General features: G+C 47.3%; 1 protein-coding gene across 2 annotated transcripts in view; it reads right to left on the bottom strand.

The window, feature by feature from the left end:
* WIF1 (WNT inhibitory factor 1) overlaps positions 1-2577 on the bottom strand; it is an 81083-nt gene extending 78506 nt beyond the window's left edge. For both annotated transcript variants that reach the window (XM_053557562.1, XM_053557563.1), the window contains exons 1-2: positions 2278-2577; positions 1749-1888 (exon numbers count right to left, since the gene is read on the bottom strand). In XM_053557562.1, coding sequence (XP_053413537.1) covers positions 1749-1888; positions 2278-2422 — 285 coding nt within the window. In that variant the 5' untranslated portion in view covers positions 2423-2577. The remainder of the gene's footprint in view (positions 1-1748; positions 1889-2277) is intronic.
* Positions 2578-20283: the final 17706 nt, after the last annotated feature.

Below are 20283 nucleotides of genomic sequence, written 5' to 3'. Positions count from 1 at the left end.
TCCGGCCCCATATGCCTGAGGTGGCGGGTTCAAACCCAGCCCTGGCCCAAAACTGCAAAATAAATAATAAATAAATAAGTGACTATTAATTAAAAACTCACATAACAATGGACGTGTTGGAGGGTCAAGATTTGGTCTAAGGAAGAGGTGAAGGAGGACGAGGAGGAGGAAATGGTAGTGTCTGTATCGTAACAGGTGATTAGAAGGAACCAAGGTGTTTTCTCAACTCAAAACAGGTACATTTTATGAAGTGTTTTCTGTGTCACATTCTTCTTGAAAATAACCACTTAAGTAACTTTAGAATAAAAAAGACCTAAAAATGTGATTTTAATTATAATTACCATGATTTTCATAGTAGACACATTTTACCAGCCAATTAGCAAAAGAATTTATCATTTGTCCTCTAAATTCCCCAATTGTACAAAGAAAATTAAACTCACATAAGCATTTTATTCTTCCATTCTTTACAAACTTAGGAGCCATTTATATAATACCAAAAATGTGCAAAAGGCAGCATATAAAAGATGCTAAAGTGCCATGGGATAAAAGGAATGCTTCTTCATAAAAGTAGATCGGTTTTCTTTTCCATATGAAAGCATTTACAACAGTAACTTTAAAAAATCAACAAGAGGTGCCTGTGGCTCAATGACTAGGGCGCTGGCCCCATATGCCAGAGGTGGTGGGTTCAAACCCAGCCCTGGCCAAAAACTGCAAAAAGAAAAAAAAAAGTAAAAAAATCAACAAGATGCAGTATTTTACACCATTCTTCCATGATACCTTTTGAGTCTGTGAATGTCTACCAGAAATATACAGAGGGCACCGAAAAAAAATACACATTTTTTCTTTAAAAACTGTATTAAAATTATAATACATTTGTTTTCTTGTATATTATATCTTCTGTAATCTTGTAATTACAGAAGTCAAATGTGACTTGAGTATTACAATTTTAACACAGTCCTTTTTTCCTTTCTTAAAATGTTATGCATGTTGGGGGGGTATCTGTGTATAGTGTTCACACTTCAGTGAGCATACCATCTTTTAAAATGCACAGTGTAGGCATTATGATTTGCTGGGAAGTATAATGCAGGAAGGACACACATTATTGTTGCTTTTTAATGTTAATGATCATAGAAACACAGTGATGTTGGTATTTGTGGTCTTTATATTTCCAGTAGCTTCAAGACTCTTACCAAACTAGTGAGCTTAGGCACACTGCCTACTCTTTTCTTTTGTAAATCTTTAATTTACGTGATGACCTAAATAAATAGGAATTAATTATTTATTTGCACTGGTGATCAGATGAGAAATTACTCTTAAAAATTATAAAATGTGGCTGGGTGCAGGGGCTCACACCTGTTATCCTAGCACTCTGCAAGGTGGAGGTGAGGAAGGTAATGTGAGGTCAGGAGGTGGAGACCAGCCCCATAAAGTAAGACTCCCATTGACTAAAAATAAAAAAACTAGCCGGTGCGGTGGCAGGCGCTGGTAGTTCCAGCTACTGGGGAGGCCGCTGCAGGAGGATCTTTGAGCCCAGAAGTGGAAGGTTGCTGTGAACTAGGCTGACGCCACAGCACTCTAGCCAGAGCAACAGAGTGAGACTCTGTCTCCAAAAAAAATAAAAATAAAAATGAAAAATAGATTGTAAAATGTCCCAGACTACACGCTCTACGGTATTACTCCTACGTGCCAAGAGGCCGCGTTAAGGTTAAGGGAAATTTCCTCCTCTCTTCTTGGTTATGAGAACTTACCTGCCCTGCAGCTTGCCAGGTAAAATTCATGGAATGGATGTTGACAGGAATAGCCGGCATCCTCTGTTGGGCTTTTCTGAAATCATGCGTAAAGGGGGCCATTTTCCCCTCGGAGACAATCAGGATATCTTCTTCAAATCCTGTTTTGTAAAAATAATAATAAAACTATCAAACGAGGTGGACTTGAAAGACTCTAAATCAGAAGTTTCATGCAGAAAAGACAACCAAAGCATTAGTACGGGTCATTTCTGTTCAAGCCCCACCTGTTTTTGGTACCGACACTCCCCTGAGACTAATGCGCCTCTGCGTGCGCTAAGAGCCAGCAGACGCGCGCTTACATCGCTAAGGCTAAGTGCAAACTAATCGGACGCCACCCCAGCGCCGGCTCCTCCAGAGGAAAGTTTATACTTTCAGATGGAGAGTATCCGATTAAAGAGAGGGAGCGCTCTTCCCCGGGAACTGCGTTTTCGCACACGCTCCAGGCGCGGTCCCTAGTTTGGTGAGAGCGCGGCGGGCGCGCGGGCCTCACCTAGCAGCACTCGGGCCTGCCGCGCGTCGACCCACAGGTACAGGCTGTGCTCGCGCGGCCCGGCCTCCGCCCGCAGCGCCAGCGCGCACAGGAGCACGCTCCAGAGCCGCGGAGCCGCGCCGGGGAAGGAGCCCCTCCCGGCCATGCTGCTCCGGACCTCTCCGCTCGGCCCAAGTCCAGCTGCTGCACCGACGCGACCTGCGGCCGTCAGGGTCTCGGCTCCGCGCGACTCCTCGGCCGGAGCTGCTCGCGCTTAGACGGCCAGGCGCACAGCCCCTAGGCTTGGGTACCGTGAGCCTGGGAGAGCCCGAGGAGGGAGGAGGAAGGAGAGGGAAAGACAGGGAAAGGAGGAGGCGGCGGTGGAGGGAGGGAGGAGAGAGGAAAGAGAGAGGAGGGGGGAGGCAGGGAGGGAGGAGGAAGGGGATGAGCGGCTGGAGCCGCGCAAGAGCAGGGGTGCGGGCCCCAGAGGGGTAGGCAGAGACGCCAGCCTGGCGGGGCTGGAGGTGTCGGCACGCTCAGCGGGGCAGGCAGTCCCAGGGTCAAGTGCAACAAGAGCGCGCGGGGCTGGGGCCGGCGCCGGCGCGGTGCGAGCGAGCCTGCTGTAGGGGGGCTGCCGGGCAGCTGGCGCCCCGGGGCGCGTGGGGCGCTCGCAGAGCTGGGTGCGGTGCGGGGGCGAAGAGCGCTCGCGGGAGCCCTCCTCCAGCTAGGGGAGCCTGGCGGGGGGGATGGGGTGGGCAGACCTCGCCGGGCTGGACGGAGAGCCCGTGATGACGAACCTGTCCGCCCCCAGTTCTGTCCCGGTGCCCACGGAAAGCTCACATCCCTTCTCCCTCCCCTCTCCATCTCTCTCCCATCATCCGGGCAGGTCTTCTCCGCTCCAAGCTGCTCGGACACCTGGAGCTCCTACGCGGTTAAAACCCGCGCCCCCAGAGTCCGGCGGTGCTGACCGCGGACGCTGGAATGGATCGGGGCGCAGGACGCCGGGTGGGCACCGGCCCGACGCCCTGTTGTTGGAGACTCCAATCTCCCTGAAAGCTCCGAGCGCCTGCAAGAGTTTCCTGGGCCCGAGGGGGTACCTGACCCCCGCAGTAGGGTTGCCCCAAAGTCATAAGTATCTGCATTCATGCGGGTATTTTAAGAAAGTTGGGGGCGCGCGCATTTGCTGAAATCTTGGGACAAGAGCGAGGCTCTGGCGGCGTCTGCGGGAAGTGTACTTGGCCGGCAGCGGGACCCCATAACCGACCCACCTGCCTCAGCAGAAAGGTCTTAGTTTTGCCTCCTGCTTAATTTCTAAAGAAAAATGGAAGCAAAAGGTGTTTCAAAAACTTAGGAAGTTTTCAGACTCAGAAAAGATTTGTTGACTTCTGTCTGTTCTTTAGTACCCAGTTCCTGTGACCAGTGCCCCAAGGGCAATTGGTGTCTCAGTCAGTCCTTCGTGGAGCAGCGGACACCTGGAGACGCTTCGTGGAGCAGCGGACATCTCGAGAAAACAAGCAACAGAAGAGAAGCTAGATGAACGCCTGCATTAAGTTAAATCAGTGCAGGTCATGAGAAGTCAACAGAACAGAATACGCATTTCCAATTAGAAATATTTTCTGCTACAAAATGATAGGAAACGGGGTGGGGGATAGAATTAGACAATCTAATTATGACTGATTTGAACTTGCAGTGCCTTAATTCTTAAGGTACTTTTATTTAAAAATGCGTATTAAATCCTCACAACTGGGCGGCGCCTGTGGCTCAGTGAGTAGGGCGCTGGCCCCATATACCCAGGGTGGTGGGTTCGAACCCAGCCCCGGCCAAACTGCAACAAAAATTACCCGGCGTTGTGGTGGGTGCCTGTAGTCCCAGCTACTGGGAGGCTGCGGAGAGAGAATCGCCTAAGCCCAGGAGTTGGAGGTTGCTGTGAGCTGTGAAACCACGGCATTCTACAGAGGGTGACAAAATGAGACTCCGTCTCTAAATAAATAAATAAATAAATAACTCACAACTCTTTTATTAAGTATTACTTCCATTTTACTGGTGGAGAAACAGTCTCAAAAAGTCCCGTAAGTTGACTGTGAATATCCTGCTAGTAAGTGACTGACTTTGATTTCAAAGCTCACTCCCTTAGACACCACACATCATACCAAGTAGATCATAATTAAATCTACAGCCAAAGCTTCACAGCCATTCTTCCTTTAAAATACAAGTATTTGCCTGTTTGCCAACATTTTATTTTTTATTTCAGTAAATATTCACTTATATAATGTATTGATACATTAGGCAATCTTCAAAATACTAGCATTGCAATGCCAGTGCCACCAGTTAAAGGCAATAATTTCACAGCACAATAGACATTTTCTTTGACTTGGAGACTGATCAGTGAATTTCTTCCTTTCATGTCACTCAAACCGCTGTGGCTCTTGGTGCAAGGACGCCCTCTACAGCTTGTTCTAACCAAATAGTAATTGAGAAATCGCCTTCATAAAATTTACTTTTTGGTAAGAGAAAAAGAGGGGCTAAATTGTCCCCTAATTTAGCTTCCTCTGGGTGAAGCTCTTTCTCAGCAATTGAATTTGATGTTAATAATAACGATAATCTGTCTTGATATAGGACATTTTATGTCCTTCCAGAATGGTTGTTTCCTGTTCACTTCTGCTTAGCAGAGAACAGGGGGAAGAATTTTATTTTATTACAGACAGATAAAGAAAAAGTTATTTTAAAAATCTCTTTAAGCTCTTGATAAGGATTTAAGCTCTTTTGGTTTTTAAATCGGATGGAACATAAATTCCAATATGCAACAGTCAGCTACTTTTAAGAGTAATGGTCTTTTTGTGGGAAGGTCCATCTAATTAATAACTGAATCTGACTTGACTCTACTTTCTGTTAAAGAGAAGAGAAAATAGCTATTTCATTTAGAATAGAGTTAAATTTCTCTAATACAAATGTAACAACATTTATTTGCTCATGATAGAAATTTGGTATTAGGAGTCAACTTCGTTTAGGTCGAAATTCTACCATTTATTTTCCATTCCATCATGCTTCCTTTCCTTGTGTGATTCACTCTCATCACTTATGTATTCAAACAGCTTCATGTATTTGTTCATTAATTCATTCAGCAAAGATTTGTTAAACACCTGTTATGTGCAGACACTGATCCAGAAGCTACAGGGCAAAGAAAACAAGATCTCAGCCCTCCCAGCACTTTGGAGCTACCAAAGTGAGTAAGACAAGCACACAGACAACCATAATACAGGACAGAACATGGTGCTTGCTGGCAAAACAGAAGGACTGGAAGTTCAAAGAAGAAATCTCAGACCTGGAATTCTGAAAGTTTTCTTAGTTCATTCATTCATTCCAAAATTATTTACCAAGTGTCTAATGTGTGCACTTTATAGGCACCGGAGATAGGCAGTAAGAAGACATTCCGTTTTGTTTTGTTTTTAATTTCATACTAACCTGAGGATGCAAACAACTTGGTTACCAATGTTTGCATTTGTTAGGTAAGTCCCTCTTGTAGTTGTGTCCCACACCCAAGAGGTGTGCACAAACTCTGTTCTGAAAGGACTCTTGGTGGAGAGGAATGAATGGCATGGTGGGGACAGGTACAGATTGTTCTGAGACTGAGGGAACTGTCTCCTAACACAGCTGGGTTCTGGAAAGTTGTCCTGGAGGAGAAGGAACTTGATCAGTCTGGAAGGTCACAGGGGAATTGAGCATCCGAGAGAGACAAGGAAGGTCCGTGTGTGGAGAGAGCAATAGCGAGGGAGGAGACAAGAACGCAGGGCAGCTCCTGATCCCGACAGGGGAGCGGCTGGGGAGATAGCCCAGAAAGGGCAGAGGAGCATTATGGAAGACTGTGCCAGGAACACCTGCAGATACTTTATACACAGACACTGTCCTTAGGAGGTGGAGCCCAACTCCTTACTGGGCAGTGCAGCCTGACCTTTCCTGAATATACCAGGGGAAAGGCAGGAGGAGTAACCTTGCTGTGGGGAAACCTGAAAAACACCACGTCTCCAGTTCAACATCAACACTGCCAAGTCGTGCTGATAGTCTGTGCCCTTGATGTGAGGTAGTAACAATGGTCCTTGTTGTCTGCCGTCTTCCTCCTGAAAACCCGGAATCCCAGTCTAGTCATGAGAAAAACATCAGCAAAGCCTAATTAGAGAACATACTGTCAAGTGCTTCCTTGAAATTCACAGTCATCGCAAAAATAAAACAAAGATTCTGAGAAACTGTCATAGCTGGGAGCAACCTGGAAAACATCACAGGGAAATGTAATGTGATGTCCTGGACAGGATTCAGGGACAGGAGAAGGACTTTAGGCAAAACTAGGGAAATCTAACAAACTGTCAGTGATAGTGTACCACTACTGGCTTGGTAATTGCGACAAATATGCCAGTCTACTGTAAGATGCTGCTAACAGGCCTGGCTGTGGGGTGTATGGGAACTGTCTCTACTGTCTTTCGCATTTGGGGTGTAAATCTAAAACTATTCTAAAATGTACAGTTTATTTTAGAAATAAAATAAATGATAAAGACTTGTGTATATGTGTGTGTATATATATATTTTTTTAATCAGCTGCAGACATTTGTAAATCAGAAGATTTCTCATGAAACTGTGGACTTCTGCTTGAACTGCCCAGGCCTTGGTTCACCCAGGCCAGCTGCCTTTCTGCCTGGCACTGTCCCCTGCAGTTACAGCCAGAACTCTCTTAGTGACCACAGGTGTTGGACCTGAGACAGGCACAAGGCTGCACCACAAGCTGAGCCTGACAAGGGAGAGAGGCAGATGCTCCTCACCACACAGCCGGGGGACGGACCACGGACGCTCCTCACCACACGGCCGGGGGACGGGCCACGGACGCTCCTCACCACACGGCCGGGGGACGGGCCACGGACGCTCCTCACCACACGGCCGGGGGACGGGCCACGGACGCTCCTCACCACACGGCCGGGGGACGGGCCACGGACGCTCCTCACCACACGGCCGGGGGACTGCGACGGACGCTCCTCACCACACGGCCGGGGGACGGACCACGGACGCTCCTCACCACACGGCCGGGGGACGGGCCATGGACGCTCCTCACCACACGGCCGGGGGACGGACCACGGACGCTCCTCACCACACGGCCGGGGGACGGGCCACGGACGCTCCTCACCACACGGCCGGGGGACGGACCACGGACGCTCCTCACCACACGGCCGGGGGACGGGCCACGGACGCTCCTCACCACACGGCCGGGGGACGGGCCACGGACGCTCCTCACCACACGGCCGGGGGACGGGCCACGGACGCTCCTCACCACACGGCCGGGGGACGGGCCACGGACGCTCCTCACCACACGGCCGGGGGACTGCGACGGACGCTCCTCACCACACGGCCGGGGGACGGACCACGGACGCTCCTCACCACACGGCCGGGGGACGGGCCATGGACGCTCCTCACCACACGGCCAGGGGACGGCGACGGATGCTCCTCACCACACGGCCGGGGGACTGCGACGGATGCTCCTCACCACACGGCCGGGGGACGGGCCATGGACGCTCCTCACCGCACGGCCGGGGGACGGACCACGGACGCTCCTCACCACACGGCCGGGGGACGGACCACGGACGCTCCTCACCACACGGCCAGGGGACTGCGACGGATGCTCCTCACCACACGGCCGGGGGACGGACCGCGGACGCTCCTCACCACACGGCCGGGGGACGGGCCACGGACGCTCCTCACCACACGGCCGGGGGACGGGCCACGGACGCTCCTCACCACACGGCCGGGGGACGGGCCACGGACGCTCCTCACCACACGGCCGGGGGACGGACCACAGACGCTCCTCACCACACGGCCGGGGGACGGGCCACGGACGCTCCTCACCACACGGCCGGGGGACTGCGACGGATGCTCCTCACCACACGGCCGGGGGACGGACCACGGACGCTCCTCACCACACGGCCGGGGGACGGACCACGGACCCTCCTCACCACACGGCCGGGGGACGGGCCACGGACGCTCCTCACCACACGGCCGGGGGACGGGCCATGGACTCTCCTCACCACACGGCCGGGGGACGGGTCACGGACGCTCCTCACCACACGGCCGGGGGACGGACTGCGATGGATGCTCCTCACCACACGGCCGGGGGACGGGTCACGGACGCTCCTCACCACACGGCCGGGGGACGGACCGCGGACGCTCCTCACCGCACGGCCGGGGGACAGACCACGGACGCTCCTCACCACACGGCCGGGGGACGGCGACGGACGCTCCTCACCACACGGCGGGGGGACGGGCCATGGACACTCCTCAAAACACGGCCAGGGGACTGCGACGGATGCTCCTCACCACACAGCCGGGGGACGGACCACAGACGTGCCTCACCACACGGCTGCAGGGACAGGATACTCCTCACCACACACCTCAGGGATGGACCACGGATGCTCCTCACCACACGGCTGGGGGACGGACCACAGACACTCCTCACCACACCGCCGGGCGACGGACCACGGACGCTCCTCACCACACCGCCGGGGGACGGACCACGGACACTCCTCACCACACGGCCCGGGGATGGACCACAGACGCGCCTCACCACACGGCTGCAGGGACAAGACACTCCTCACCACACGCCTCGGGGATGGACCACAGATGCTCCTCACCACACTGCCGGGGGACGGAGCACAGACGCTCCTCACCACATGGCTGGGGGACAGGCCACGGACGCTCCTCACCACATGGCTGCAGGGATCGCCACAGACACGCCTCACCACATGGCTGCAAGACAGGCCACAGACACTCCTCACCTATTCACCACCGCTGCGGGGATGGACCACAGGCACTCTTCACCACATGGCTGCAGGGACAGCCATGGAAGCTCCTCACACAGGGCTGCGGGGGCAGACCACAGCTGCTCCTCACCACACAGCTACGGGGATGGACCATGGATACTCCTCACCACATGGCTGCAGTTTCGGCCACAGACACTCCTCACATGAGGCTGCAGGGATGGGCCACAGACGCTCCTCACCACATGGCTGCAGGGTTGGCCATGGGCACTCCTCACGCAAGGCTGCAGGGACAGGCCATGGACTCTCTTCACACCAGGCTGCGGGGACAGACTACAGATGTTCCTCACCACATGGCAGACACTTCTCACCACATGGCTAAGGGATGGCCACAGATGCTCCCTGGCTCAGCTGTGCAGAAGGGGCCACAAGACAGCAAAGGAAAAGAGCAGGTTGCTGAGCACAGTGTTGAATGCAGCCCAGTTTTAAAAGTATGTGTATGATAATTCTATGTGTATAATAACTACATATAAATAGGCTCAGCGCCTGTAGCTCAGCAGCTAGGGGCCAACCACATAAACCAGAGATGGCAGGTTCAAATACAGCCCAGGCCTGCCAAACAACAAGAACTACAACCAAAAAATAGACGGGCATTGTGGCGGGTGCCTACAGTCCCAGCTACTTGGGAGGCTGAGGCAAGAGAATCATTTAAGCCCAAGAGCTGGAGGTTACTGTGAGCTGTGACACCAGGGTACTCTACCCAGGGCGACATAGTGAAACTGTCTCCAAAAATAAAAATAAAAAAATAGGCTCGGGGCAGCACCTGTGGCTCAAAGGAGTAGGGTGCTGGGCCCATATGCTGGAGGTGGCGGGTTCAAACCCAGCCCTGGCCAGAAACTGAAAAAAAAAACCAAAAAAACATAGGCTTGGCCCCTGTAGCTCAGTGGCTTGCCAGCCACATACACTGGAGCAGGTGGCTTTGAATCCAGCCCAGGCCTGCCAAACAACAATAACAACTACAACTGAAAAGTAGCCAGGTATTGTGGCGGGTGCCCATAGTCCCAGCTACTTGGGAGGCTGAGGCAAGAGAATCATTTAGGCCCAAGAGATGAAGGTTGCTGTGAGCTGTGACTCTACCAAAGGTGACTCTGTCTCAAAAATTAAATAAATAAATAAAAATTAAAAATAAAAATAAAACCTCTTCCCAAAAGTTAAGGAAAAAGTATCTTTATCATTTAAAAACTTTTACCAAAGACATTATGTATTGTGGAAGTTGTTTATTGATTACTGATAATTATCAATTATCCCCACTTGATCATGGTGGATAATTCTTTTAATGTGCTATCAAAATTACTTTGCCAGTATTTTGTTGAGGATTTTTGCATCTGTATTCTTCAGGAATATTGGCTTGTAATTTTATTTTTTAAGAAGAGTTGAATTCTTGTATCTTGTACTCATTTTTGAGAATACTCAAGTTTCCTAAGGCACCTTGTCCTGGACTACCTGAACAAGATTCATTTCCTTTCCAACTCATTGGAATAATTGAAATCTAATAATCCCCTATTAAGGGACTGGCTTCATTCAGATAAATACTGAATACTGAAACACATTTGTGCCAGCAGTAACCTTCTTCTTAAAAAAATACACAATCTAGACTCTCACTGGATCAGAGATTTAAACTTAAGACATGAAACTATAAAAATACTAGAGGAGAGTGCAGGGAAAACCCTTGAAGAAATCGGGATGGGCGAGTATTTTATGAGGAGGACCCCCCGGGCAATTGAAGCAGCTTCAAAAATACACTACTGGGACTTGATCAAACTAAAAAGCTTCTGCACAGCCAAGAACACAGTAAGTAAAGCAAGCAAACAGCCCTTAGAATGGGAGAAGATATTTGCAGGTTATGTCTCCGACAAAGGTTTAATAACCAGAATCCACAGAGAACTCAGACGCATTAGCAAGAATAGAACAAGGGATCCCATCGCAGACTGGGCAAGGGATTTGAAGAGAAACTTCTCTGACGAAGACGGGCGTGCGGCCTTCAGACATATGGAAAAATGCTCATCATCTTTAATCATCAGAGAAATGCAAATCAAAACTACTTTGAGATATCATCTAACTCCAGTGAGACTAGCCTATATCACAAAATCCCAAGACCAGAGATGTTGGCGCGGATGTGGAGAAAAGGGAACACTTTTGCACTGCTGGTGGGAATGCAAATTAATACTTTCCTTTTGGAAAGAGATATGGAGAACACTTAGAGATCTAAAAATAGATCTGCCATTCAATCCTGTAATTCGTCTACTGGGCATATACCCAGAAGACCAAAAATCATATCATAACAAAGATATTTGTACCAGAATGTTTATTGCAGCCCAATTCATAATTGCTAAGTCATGGAAGAAGCCCAGGTGCCCATCGATCCACGAATGGATTAATAAATTGTGGTATATGTACACCATGGAATATTATGCAGCCTTAAAGAAAGATGGAGACTTTACCTCTTTCATGTTTACATGGATGGAGCTGGAACATATTCTTCTTAGTAAAGTATCTCAAGAATGGAAGAGAAAGTACCCAATGTACTCAGCCCTACTATGAGACTAATTTAGGGTTTTCACATGAAAGCTATAACCCAGTTACAACCTAAGAATAGGGGGAAGGGGGAAAGGGAGGGGAGGGAGGGGGGAGGTGGGTAGAGGGAAGGGGATTGGTGGGATTACACCAGCAGTGCATCTTACAAGGGTATATGTGAAACTTGGTAAACGGTCTGTGAAGCTAGTGAATGATGCCCCATGATCATATCAATGTACACAGCTATGATTTAATAAAAAAAAAGAAAAAAAATACACAATCATGAATTGTTTTCCTCCCACTTATCCACCCCCAACCCTGAGTCTCACTCTGTTCTCCCTGCCTAGAGTGCTGTGGCATCAGCCTAGCTCACTACAACCTCTGACTCCTGGGCTTAAGCATCCTCCTGCCTCAACCTCCTGAGTAGCTGGGACTGGAAGGACTCACCAGCACACCTGGTTAATTTTTTCTGTTTTTTGTAGAGCCTTGTTCTTCCTCAGGTTGGTCTTGAACTCCTGACTTCAACCCATTCTCCCCTCTTAGCCTCTCAGAGTACTGGGATTATAGGCATATCCTACCACACTCGGTTGCGATCATGAATTTTTTAATGACACCTTCAAAATTTCAAGGGAGATTAATTATGAAAGGAAGACCCATTGAGGAGACAATACCTTGGCAGAGTTAATGCAAAGTAAGAAGTCAGCTTTGTGCAGACAAATCTAGTGTTGTTATTTCCGAGTTGACCAGGATCTTAGAAATTGTTTCAGGCTAAACAAACTCAAAACAGAACTGGGATAAATAAAAATGATAATCTATTAATCTCTGTTTATTATGAGATGATCAGTCTGACATGGCCACAGGATGAGACAAAGGAATGCTCAGGGAGACAAAGTTTCTTATGCTCATAGGTCCTAGGAAGAGGAGGCACACTGTGCCACACGGGCCACGTGAGAAAGCGCCAGTGCCAGTCAGGAGGCAGGCGGGACAGGAATGAGGGAGAGCTGAGGCCACAGCTTTGTTAGAGTTTCCATGGGAGTGGTAGGGCCCACAGGGAAAGTGGCCTAGGATTGGTTCATTTGAATAATTTCAGCAGGCTCTAAACTTTAAGGATAGTCCCTAGTTGTCTGGTACCCTGGTCCTGCAATGATTACGTCTGGCCGCAGAGAGGAGGTGTGGCTCTGGATTGGTCAGCTGGCATTTCAGATCATGCTCCCTTTGCTGTTTCTAAGAATTGACCTGCCCCAGGAGGGGCAGAAAAGTTTTTAAACTGTAAAAACATTATAATTTACTGAAAATAAAAATATAAATAATACAATATCCAACCTGGGAAATATATTTCTAGAGACTAGAACACAAAAGTGGCAGTTGAAGACATTCTTTTCCTGGTGCGAAGGGTCTGAGAAACTCAATGCACAGTCAGAAGACTGGTGGACCCTGACCCAGGATGAGATTGCCAGAAGGCCTGAGAAATGCTTCATCTTGACAAGTGGTCTCAACTGCAGCCTTTGAGGAGGCAGTTTAGAAATTTGTGGGGATATTTTGGCTGTTGAGACTGGAAGGTACTTTGGGGTCTTACTGGATATGAGCCAGGGGGACAGAGGTCCAGCCATGTGTGAGACAGGAGCCCATGTGGACTGTCCTGAGTCTACACACCTTTTGATCACCCTGCTGGATGTTCATATAAAGTGAAGACCTGCTTATACGCATCTCAACCTAAACACCCAGATGCATCTTACACTTAAAAACATAGTTTTTGTTTGTTTGTTTGAGACAGAGTCTCACTTTGTCACCTTTAGTAGAGTGCTGTGGCATCACAGCTGACAGCTACCTCTAACTCTTGTGCATAAGCAATTCTCTTGCCTCAGCCTCCCAAGTAGCTGGGACTATAGGCGCCTGCCATAACCCCCAGCTATTTTTAGAGGCATGGTTTTGCTCTGGCTCATGCTGATCTCTCTGGTCCCAAACCTATGAGCTCAGGCAATCCACCTGTCTCGGCCTCCCAGAGTGCTGGCATTACAGGCGTGAGACACTGTGCCCAGCCCTACAATTTTTAATATACACTGCATTTTCCAGAAATGCAATGACTCTAAATTCAGAGAACATTCTGTGGAAAGTAAAAAAGTAAGATTTCATTTATTCTGATTTTTACCAAATATTGTTTACATTTTAGAAAAATGATATTATCGCACTTATGCTTTTTTTTCCTTCTTTTCATTTCCCTATATTTTTTTTTAATTGAGACAGAGTCTCGCTTTGTGGCTGGGACTATAAGCGCCCGCCATAATAGCTGGCTATTTTTTGTTTGTTTGGCAGGCCTGGAGCATGTGGCCAGCGCCCTAACCACTGAGCTACAGGCACCCAGCCTCCCTGTACTTATTTATTTTTTTTTCAGTTTTAGCCGGGGCCAGGCTTGAACCTTCTACCCCCAGTATATGGGGCTGGCACCCTACTCCTTGATCCACAGGCGCCACCCAACCTCCCTGTATTTTTTATATAGGATAGTTCCTGATCTTCTTATTTTCTTTAAGGCAAAACTTTTTCTTTCCTTCTTTTCTTTCTTTCTTTTTTTTTTTTTTTGAAACAGAGGCTCACAAAACTTATTCTTTCCTTCTTTTCTTTTTTTCTTTCTTTCTTTCTTTTTTTTTTTTTGAGACAGAGGCTCACTCTGTCATCCTGGGTGACATCATAGCTCACAGCAACCTCAAACTCTTAGGCTTGAGCAATCCTGTTGCCTCAGCCTCCCATGTAGCTGGGACAACAGATGCCTGCCACAAAACCTGGCTAGTTTTTCTATTTTTAATAGAGATGGGGGTCTCTCTCTTGCTCAGGCTGGTCTCAAACTCCTTAGCTCAGGCAATCCACCAGCCTCGGCCTCCCAGAGTGCTGAGATTACACGTGTGAGTCATGTCACCCCCAGCCAAAACAAAACTTTTTCATCAAAGTAGATGCAAAGATCTGATTATTTCCTCAGGTCCAAAATAGTTGCCCTCAACCATTTTCACTTTGAATACATATTATCTTATTATCAATTGATTTTTTTTGCTTCTCTTATGTTAGAGCATATACTGATTATTTTTAAATTATCTGTGTCAGAGTAGATAATATTCTCTATCTGAGAATCATAAAAGGGGAATAACACTATCTGTTATTAAAAGGCAGCTTTATAAAGGATATACACCCTGTGATTCTATTTATGTGACTTTCTGGAAAATCACTGTAAAACAAGGGACACGTCAATGGTTATCAGGGACTAAGGGCTGTGGGAAGGTTTGGGGAGGATCAATGTTAACTGTTCTGAATCTTGATTATGGTGGTGATCACATGACTGCTAGCATTATCAAACTTAAAGACCTGTACACCAATGAAAAAGTGAATTTTTTTTTTTTTTTTTGAGACAGAGTCTCACTATGTCAGCCTCGGTAGAGTGCTGTGGCATCACAGCTCACAGCAACGTCAAACTCTTGGGTATAATCAATTCTCTTTTTTTTTTTTTTTGAGACAGAGCTCAAGCTGTCACCCTGGGTAGAGTGCTGTGGCATCACAGCTCACAGCAACCTCCAACTCCTGGGCTTAAGCGATTCTCTTGCCTCAGCCTCCCAAGTAGCTGGGACCACAGGCACCCGCCACAACGCCTGGCTATTTTTTTGGTTGCAGCCATCATTGTTGTTTGGCAGGCCCGGGCTGGATTTGAACCCGCCAGCTCAGCTGTTTGTGGCTGGTGCCTTAGCCACTTGAGCCACAGGCGCCGAGCCATAATCAATTCTCTTGCTTCAGCCTCCCAAGTAGCTGGGACTACAGGCACCTGCCACAATGCTTGGCTATTTTTTATTGCAGTTGTCATTATCGTTTAGCTTGCCCAGGCAGGATTCAAACCCGCCAGCCTTGGTGTATGTGGCTGACGCTGTAACCACTGTGTTATGGGCATTGAGCCCGAAAAAGTAAATTTTACTGTATGTAAATGTAGAAGTAAATTTAAATGATTAAACAAATTAGAAAACAAACATAAATAAAACCCAGAAAATAAGGCAACCAAAATGGTAGTATTGGGTTTCAATGTTAGGAGCCAATAAACTAGGCTATAGGAGGCCCTGGTGCCATCCCCGCCCCCAGAATACAGTTCACATCACTAGTGACTGAATTTCTGATTCCCATCAGTCACAATCTCATTATCCAGCGGCCAGTATTAGATATGTGAAGAAAAGAATTCCTTTTCATTGAATTCATAATGATGAATGAACTATATTTCAACCAGAGCCAGCAAGGTATTGGCAGTTAGGATGAAAACCAAGGTCACTTATTCTGCTCATCTTTTTACTACACCACACGGCCTCACCAGTTTTGTGCTAAGGTAAAATAGTGTGAGTTCTTGAGTTTTTCCATTCATTGCCGGCATTACACCTCTAAAGCAAAATAAAATAAAATACTATAAATACTATTACTCACATTATAGTACCACCTGAGTTTACTAAGAAAGCAAAAAAAAAAAAAAGAGTGGTTTTGGTAATAACATCACCATTCATATTCCTGGAAGAAAAGTGCACTGTGATGTCACTTTTGTTGACAGAAAATACAAGTCTCTTGTGTTTTTATAAGGTGTTTATAATAGGTCAGTGTTTTGGCCAGGGCGTTAAAGGCTTTCTGCCATTTACAGTATATTCCATAGCCTTCTGAAACTGCTTTGGGAAATTTCATGAGTAGAAATGTTTAGTTCACCTATTGCAGGCAATGAAAATAGTAAAGAGAGGAAACATTAACCAATAAAGTGCCTTAATTTGGATAATATCCAAATAATAGGTGTCAAGATGACGCATTAATAGCTCTTTAAATGTTCTTGCCAAACAGCTATTCAACCAATTAAGCCCCATGAATAAGTACCAAGAATATAACATTTAAATGAACATTAATTGATACCTGTGCTAAGAACCTGTAATTCACATCCAGCTGCTTGGCTTTCTAAAAGAAGAACCAAATAAATGTCAGTTTCACAAATTTGCTTTACAATAATTGAACTGGGTGTTAATTCAAAAATTTAGAAATAAAAAACAATGTGCACCTTTACGAACTGTGCACTGACCCATGGGTGTGAAGGCGCAAAAAGGCCTCCTCGTGTTCACAGAGTGCGTTTGTCCACCATTTGCGCAGTCGGCCTCCAAGTGGCCGCTCCTACCTGCCACTCGTGACTGAGTTTGCTGTCACTCTGTCCACCTTCAATTTAAAATTGTAGTTCCTATGATGTGTCTAGGAGGGGGTACGTGTGGGGCTACAAAGGAAGTAAGCCTGGCCCTGAATAATTAATGAGATAATTATTGAAGCTGAAACTTCCTCTGCTAGGTAGAATAGAGTCACCCGTACCGGGTTTGTCCTCCCACTGCAAACTACTAGAAAACTGGACAAAATAGAAGGGATGTTTGTTTTAAGACATTAGGCAATAGACAGTGCGAGATTGTAAATTCTGAAGGAAAGGAAATCAATCCTTTAAGTCCAGGGATCATCCCGGCTTCTTTTCTGCTTTCCTGACTATCACTCAAAGGGAGGCTCAGTCTAAGGAAAGCAAGAAGTCCCTGGGGAAGCTGAGTGTGGGGTGGCCGAGGCTGCTGGAACTTGTGGACAAGGGACTCAGAGAGAGGTCTGTAAGAAGAGAAGAAAGAAAAAAAGGAGCTCAGGAAGGCTGCAGAGAAGTCCCTTGTGTCTGTTCCTGAAGACGAAGCTGGAAATTCTTAGAGAAAAGTCTCACAAGGCTGATTAAAGAACCAGGAAGCTGTAAACTGAAAAAGCCCAGAGCTCTCAGGGTCCAGCAGGCATCTGAGTCCCAGGCACCTGTGCGAGGCCTCACTGAACCCTGAGGCACTCGGTGGTGTGGTCAAATGAGTTCTGGAGTAAAAAAGTCTCCCCCAATAAAGCTTTGAAAAAAGATTCAAGGCCAGTGGCTCATGCCTGTACTCCTAGCACTCTGGGAGACCAAGGCAGTTGGATAGCTTGAGCTCATGGGTTCTAGACCAGCCTGAGCAAAAAGCAAGTCCCTGTCTCAACCAAAAATAGAAAAACTGAGGCAAGAAATGGCTTGCGCCCAAAAGTTTGAAGTTGCTGTGAGCTATGATGCCATGGGACTCTACCCAGGGCAACAGCTTGAGACTCTGTCTAAAAAAAAAAAAAAAAGAAAAGAAAAGAAAAAAGATTCAAAAATATCAAGCTTTCTGTGAGAAAATTAACTCCCTTCAAGATTCAAACACTTTAGGCCCATGCAGTGGCTCAGGCCTATAATCCCAGTACTCTGAGAGCGACAGGGCCTAACGTAGGGACCTGCCCAACTAGAATCATCTTGCCTAGGAAAGAACGAGGAAGGAATGAGCGCGGGAACACCTTGCCCAGGAAGAAGTGAGTGCACCAATCCCCAGCCCCTATGTTCCCACCTGCCTCAACCCATGTGCTGACTTCTTCTTTGAACTCAGCCCACTCGCACCTGAGTGAATAAAGGCCACGTTGCCCACACAGAACCTGGACTCTGCTCCCTTCCTTCATGTCTCAGAGTAACCTCTCATTTTCGGTCATTAAAGTCTCACTGTGGTGCTGAGAAACCCGGGAATGAATGCAGCAATCCTTACCCCTCGGAACTCTTACATTCCCATCCCGCCTTAACCCATGTGCTGACTTCTTTTTCAAATTCAGCCTGATCTTGCCCAATAAATAAAGGCCATGTTGCCCACACAGAACCTGGACTCTACTTCATTCATGTCTCAGAATAGCCTCCCATTTTCGGTCATTAACCTCTCAGAAAGGCTGAGGCAGAGGATCTCTGGAGTTCAGGAGTTCAAGACCAGTCTGAGCAAGAGCAAGATCCTGTCTCTACTAAAAATAGAAAAATAGCTAAGTGTGATGGGTGCCTGCAGTCCCAGCTGCTTGGGAGGCTGAGGCAGGAGGATCACTTGAACCCAGGAGTGGAGGTTGCTGTGAGCTGTGATGCCATGGCACTGTACCTAGGGCAAGAGTGAGACTCGGTCTCAACAACAACAACAAAAAGGATACAGCTGGAACTTCTACACTGGAAAATGCCATATCTGAAATGAAAATTGCATTAAATGGGTATAAGAGTAAATCAGATATTATAGAAGAAAACATCAATAAATAGAATGACGTAGCATTAGAAATTATCCAAAAGGACTAAAAATATAGTACTTTGGTGATCTGTGGAAAAATATTAAGTAGAGCTTCATGTTTGTAAGTCGAGTTCCAGAAAAGGGGAGAGGGCAGGAAGGCAGAAAAATATATTTGATAACAGAATGTCTGAAATATCGGGGCGGCGCCTGTGGCTCAGTGAGTAGGGCACCAGCCCCATATGCCGAGGGTGGCAGGTTTGAACCCAGCCCTGGCCAAACTGCAACAAAAAAATAGCCGGGCGTTGTGGTGTGTGCCTGTAGTCCCAGCTACTTGGAAGGTTGAGGCAAGAGAATCACCTAAATCCAAGAGCTGGAGATTGCTGTGAGCTGTGACATCTCTCTCTGCACTGTACTGAGGGTGACAAAGTGAGATTCTGCGTCAAAAAAAAAAAGGGGGGGCAGCAGCTGTGGCTCAGTGAGTAAGGCGGTGGCCCCATATACCAAGGGTGCCGGGTTCAAACCCGGCCCTGGCCAAATTGCACCAAAAAAAAAAAAAAGAAATAGCCAGGTGTTGTGGTGGGCGCCTGTAGTCCCAGCTACTCAGGAGGCTGAGGCAAGAGAATTGCCTAAGCCCAGGAATTGGAGGTTGCTGTGAGCTGTGACGCTACAGCACTCTACTGAGGATGATAAAGTTAGACTCTGTCTCTGTAAAAAAAAAAAAAGTCTGAAATATTTATGACCTAGATGAAAACTATAAATTCATAGATGTAAGAAGCGCAGCAAACACTAAACAACATAAATCCAAAGGAAACTACATCAAAGCACATCTTAATCAAATTTCTGGAAACAAGCGATGAAGAGAAACATTTTAAGCGCAGTCAGAGAACGAAAGGCAGGGAAATAAGCTTAAGAATATTCGCTAGGAAAAAAAGTGGATTTTACAAAGGTGCAAGAAAAAAGTCAACGTAGAATTCTATATTCAAGGAAAATGTCTTTCAATAAATTAACATGAAATTTAAAAATTGCCAAACAGAAGTTGAAAATAATTGGTCACCAGCATGACCAGCATTATAAGAAACATGAAAGAAGGGGCGGCACCTGTGGCTCAAAGGAGTAGGGCGCCGGCCCCACATGCCAGAGGTGGTGGGTTCAAGCCCAGCACTGGCCAAAAACTACAAAAAAAAAAAAAGAAAGAAAGAAACATGAAAGAAGGTTTCAGGCTGAAGGAAAATTAAAACCAGATGGAAATCAGAAATGCTAAATATGTGGATAAATGTAAAATAATCTTTTCTTTTTTTTTAATTTTTCTTAAAAAATAATTGACGGCTCCGTGCCCGTAGCACAGTAGTTATGGTGCTGGCCACATGCGCCAAGCCTGGCCAGGTTCGAACCTAGCAGGGCCAGCAAAACAGCAGTGACAAGTGCAACAAAAATATAGCTGAGCATTGTGGTGGGTGCTTGAAGTCCCAGCTATATGGGAGGCTAAGGCAAGAGAATCACTTAAGCCCAAGAGTTTGAGGTTGCTGTGAGCTGTGATGCTACGGCACTCTACTGAGAGTGATACAATG

This window comes from Nycticebus coucang, chromosome 12 (assembly GCF_027406575.1).
Source record: "Nycticebus coucang isolate mNycCou1 chromosome 12, mNycCou1.pri, whole genome shotgun sequence".
Taxonomy (NCBI): Eukaryota; Metazoa; Chordata; class Mammalia; order Primates; family Lorisidae; genus Nycticebus; species Nycticebus coucang.
The sequence above is the reverse complement of the archived record's forward strand: the minus strand, read 5'-3'. Positions and strand labels throughout refer to the sequence as shown.